The sequence below is a fragment of the Saccostrea cucullata genome, unplaced genomic scaffold (assembly GCF_032062105.1).
Source record: "Saccostrea cucullata isolate Sc308-1 unplaced genomic scaffold, CSIRO_AGI_Scuc_v1 ctg10016, whole genome shotgun sequence".
Lineage (NCBI taxonomy): Eukaryota > Metazoa > Mollusca > Bivalvia > Ostreida > Ostreidae > Saccostrea > Saccostrea cuccullata.
The window spans coordinates 10534-15230 of record NW_026930280.1 but is presented as its reverse complement, the minus strand read 5'-3'; the positions used below and the strand labels follow the sequence as shown (position 1 = coordinate 15230).

At 33.3% G+C, this 4697-nt stretch overlaps 1 protein-coding gene across 1 annotated transcript; it reads left to right on the top strand.

The window, feature by feature from the left end:
• Positions 1-725: 725 nt before the first annotated feature.
• LOC134283579 (uncharacterized) lies at positions 726-2781 on the top strand. Its single transcript, XM_062766097.1, has one exon. The coding sequence runs from the start codon at positions 968-970 to the stop codon at positions 2423-2425; it is 1458 nt and encodes a 485-aa protein (XP_062622081.1). The 5' UTR covers positions 726-967; the 3' UTR covers positions 2426-2781.
• Positions 2782-4697: the final 1916 nt, after the last annotated feature.

Genomic DNA, 4697 nt, shown 5'->3' with positions numbered 1-4697 from the left:
ACTAAAATAAAGGAAACCTTTCTTTTTTAGAGATATGGTGCAAATGAAATACAAATAGATGTTATCCTGTATCGATTTTTTATATAAGTATACTAACTACTACGATTACTTTAAAAGGACATTTTTGTGAGAGAGTTTTTGTAGTTTTGACCTGTAATATGGTTTATGTTATTTTGTTACCAGGATATTTTATCTAAAAAAAAAGTTTAAAGTTTATTTTCTTGTTTCTGATTAATCATATACATGTAAATGTACTTTGATAAAATGAAACGTATCCAGCGTAAATACCTTTCATGATTTCGAGCAATGAAAAAGTCGACTTTTCTATTCTTCCTCTCTTTCTGCAAGTAATTTGCGATTGATTGGCGAATGATAATTTTACATCATATTTCTAACGTCTCACCATTTAATCCTATTATGTTTTTTAAAAAAGGCAACCAATGTAATACAAGTAAAACTGAAGTCCAACTTCAGGAAATAAAACTCCATCTACATGCAATAATATTTCTTTCTTGAAATGATGAAAAGTCCTTACAATAATATAACAACATAATTAAAGGATTCATATTCTAACTAATTTTGTTTATTATTATATTGCTATTTCTGACATTTTTAATGAAATTTGCCATTTACGACATAACCCTAAAAGTGTTCATGCGTATCTTGTCATTTTAAGAGCTCAACTTTGTTGTTGTAGCTACACAACTCAAGAATACTTTCCAATCAAGAATGAATTATCATCCACAGTTTTCCAGAGAGGAACGTGAAAATACGAAACAAACGATCAAGTAGACGTTCAAGTTTAAAAGAATTATCCAGATCACATCATAGAAGCACACCATATGAATATGACCGACTGAAAGAAAACAAACACAAACATTCAGATCACAATGAGTACCCAACCTCAAAAGATAGCCATTCTGATAGAAATTCTTGTTGGCGTGAAACCACATCGCAAAGATATCTAATGTCAGAAGAAAACCAGAAAGGTTTAAATAGGTCTGCGGTAAATATGGATGAAAACTCTTATAGAAGCTACAGTCATGACCAAATGTCAGGAGATTACCGTGAAGATAGAATGAGGTCTACAAGACGTGGGTGTGAGGACACGCCCAACGGTTACCATGGAAACCAGACGTCAAGGGAGGACAACAAAGAAATGAACAGATTTACTAGTCGGAGCTATGAAGGCATGCAAAACAGTTATCGTCGGGACCAACCTTCCAGAAAAGACATCCAATATAGGAATAGATCTACTAGACCAAGATATGAAGACAAGCAAATCAGTTGTCGGCGAGAACCATTAAGAAGAGACCATCTAGAAAGAAAACTAAGGTCTAATAGAAAGAGAAAGGAAGACATTCCAAACAGTTACCATAGCAATAAAGCATCAAGAAAAGACAACCAAGACAGGGATAGGTCAGCAACACGCAGGAATGATTCCAGAAGAGGAAAGGATTACTTAGAAAAGTTTGAGGGACATGGCATGCCAAGAACAGAGGAGTGGATTGTTACCCCTGATAAGAATAGTAGAGAGGAAAACGATGACCTTGCAGTTAAAATTTATAAAGTTTTACTAGACGAAGGTGGTAAATTGAAGAAAAAACGTTTTGAGGCCTGTCTGCGCGCAGAACCATTAACGATGAGATTTATGCCAAAGGGCTCTTTCATTAAATTTTTAGAAGATTATAGTAATATTTTTGACATCTCTGATGGGTCAAAGGATGAACAAGAAGAAGGCGAGATAACAGATCAAGAAATAAAAGCAAGATCAGAAATTCAGATATGCCTTAAGCACTCTAGTGCATCCCAGATTTGTAGCGGTAATTGTAATAATTTGCATATCTGTAAATTTAAATTTATCAGCGATTGTCCATTTGAGAATTGTTGGTATGGACATGATCTTAAAACAGATCACAACCGTCATTCTCTGATGCATCACTTTATGCAATTCCTTGAACCTGATCAGGTCAGGATGCTGATTAGCGATTTGGAGCACAGAAAGGGTGTGACAATACCTTCTATTTGCACTTATTACAATAAAATCAATGGTTGTAAGGAACCTGTAAAATGTCCACATCTACATGTCTGCGCTTATATCGCTGATAAATGTAGATTCCAACCCAACTGTAAACGTTCTCACAATCTAGAAGACGAACAACCAAAGAAGGTTCTGAGTAAATTTGGGATAGAAATCGACGCACATAACAAAGATAGTTTGTTGAAAATGCTTAAAGTGGGTTCTCTGCATTCTCCAGGGGGTCAAGGTGTTAGAAAAATAACCCATCTTAATACTCGCAGTGGATCAATTGTTCCAGATGAGACTGCCCAAGAAGAAGCAAAAGACAATCAGGAAGGAAATGTTTTAGAACCTCGCTCTGAGATCAGCAAACCTCTTCGTTATTGGAATATGGATTGTGAATGATGACTACCGCTTTTAAAGGGAAATTTTACGTTATTATGAATAAAAAAATCAAAGAATATCTTGTAATTGAAATGGGAGAAGATGCGAAAAAATATTCTTTAAATACATTTTATATATCATGGCTAATAAAAATATAACTAAGTCTAAACAGAGTACGTATCCGACTGTGCTTTAAAAGTGTATTGTAGTTTGATTTGAGATTAACGTAACACCCTTACAAAGTATGCGATTTTTGGAAAGGTACTTGTATATTGCACCGGTCACAGAGTTTCTGAAAAATTAAATAAAATCACTCATTTTATATGTCGTGTTTGCCGTGGATATTTACAAAATAAATGTTGTTTAATCCCTTACAATTATTTGTTTGTTTTTCTTCATTCTATAGGAATTTAAACTATTTTAGACTGCAAAGCTGCCTCAAACATAAAAATTAATTGATATTCGAATATTCAGTAGAAGTGTTCGAATACATTCGAACATTCGATAAAATAAATACATTTTACATTATGAAATATATGTATTTTCACTCTCTTGTCAACCAGTATACGTTATATGTCATTATTGTGTAATACAACTCCACGTAGAGTTTTGAAAATGCCAAGTTACTATTTTATTAAAATTTAACAGAATATATGGAGAGTATACATCCAAAATGTAACGAAAATTTGTTTTGGAAAATTCAAGATTCATTAGTATGTTCCAGAGAAATTGATCGTCATACCAAAGTCTACACTTATTACTCCTACAAATTTATACTACGCTTAACAATTACCTAGTGAAGAAAAATTAAAATCAATTAATTTTAGCTAATTAATTTCCTGATAATTTATTTTAATGATATATGTATAAACAAAGAACCATGTGTTTTCTGTAAAACTGTGTCGTTACAACAATACAAAGTGATTGTAAGTACTTGGCACTGTTATACCGCTAATTAAATGCTCAAAGAATAATTTATTCTAATAGTTACACTCTCCACAATTTTAAAGCAATCTAACAGGAGTGTCTTTTAATTTTTTTTTGAAAAATCAAATCTTATTCCTATTCAACGGTACAAACTTAATACATTTTCAAATAAAACTTGCCAGATTTTTCTCTCTATTAAATGTTTGTATTCTTAAAAACCGAATGTTCGAATCATATATTTATATTCGAATATCAACTCATCGAATGAATATTCGGATATTCGTTGACATCCCTAATAAGAAGGATATGGAGATATCGAACAGTATTCAATATCAAAGTCCATAAACAATACAAAATAGGAGCAGAGCAAACACGGACCTCCGAAACATCAGAGGTGGGATCAGGTGTCATGGAGGAGTAAGCATCCCCTGCTGACCGGTCACACCCGCCGTGTGCTCCTTGTCGTGATCGGGAAATAACGGAAAAATCCGTCGTCAATTCAGTGTATAAACTAGAGGTACTGTGAGCAATGAGCTCACTAAATGATACCCCCCGCCTCCCATAATGTCCATGTGTTGCTATTTATTGTTTTACGGTAATGTGTAAAGAGGAATAACTCGTCCCATCAAATGTTATCCAGAAGCTTCTATAATGTGACATCATAGGTAAACATATAATGGCAATGTCCATGTTTTGCTGTGGGAAACCTAAAATACGTGTCGAATAAAAAAGTAAAATAGGAGGTGCACAATGGCAATATGTAATAAAGTTTCTGTGAAAGTTTCATTAGATTTCACTCAGTAGTATAAGAGGAGTTGCGGATAAGAGATAAAGCGTAACAGACGGATGGACGGACGGACGTACAGACGGACGGAAATCCCGATTACTATATACCCTCCCACTTTTCAAGCGGGGGGTATAATAATGGACTAACAATTAGTATGAAAAACGTCAGTCAGCATTTGTCTCAATGGTAAATTGGATTTGCTGACAAGGTCATTGTATCGAACATAAAATTTACGAAATGATGACTTTAAACGAGACTGTTGATATAAATTTAGATTTGTTTTTGATTTCTTACGTATTCGACGACTTCAAAATCAATCTCCAATGATATCAAAAGATGAAATTGCCAACAATGTAGAGTTTGCTAATAAATAAGAAATGTAGGGTATTTTTACAAATTTTAGTTCGTGTTACACTGTAAGTTACAAATCTATCAAATTTCTGTATTTATTTGAAACAAAACAGAATTCAAAAACTTGTAAGTGGAAACAGAAAAACACTTGTTATTGCATTTAATTCGAAATTTAGGTATATTGTTAAGATATCAATTAACGATTGCTACCATTTATTTGTAGATTCG

Coding starts and splice junctions, on each gene's coding strand:
- LOC134283579 (XM_062766097.1), top strand. CDS start 968: ATGTCAGAAGAAAACCAGAAAGGTTTAAATAGGTCTGCGGTAAATATG.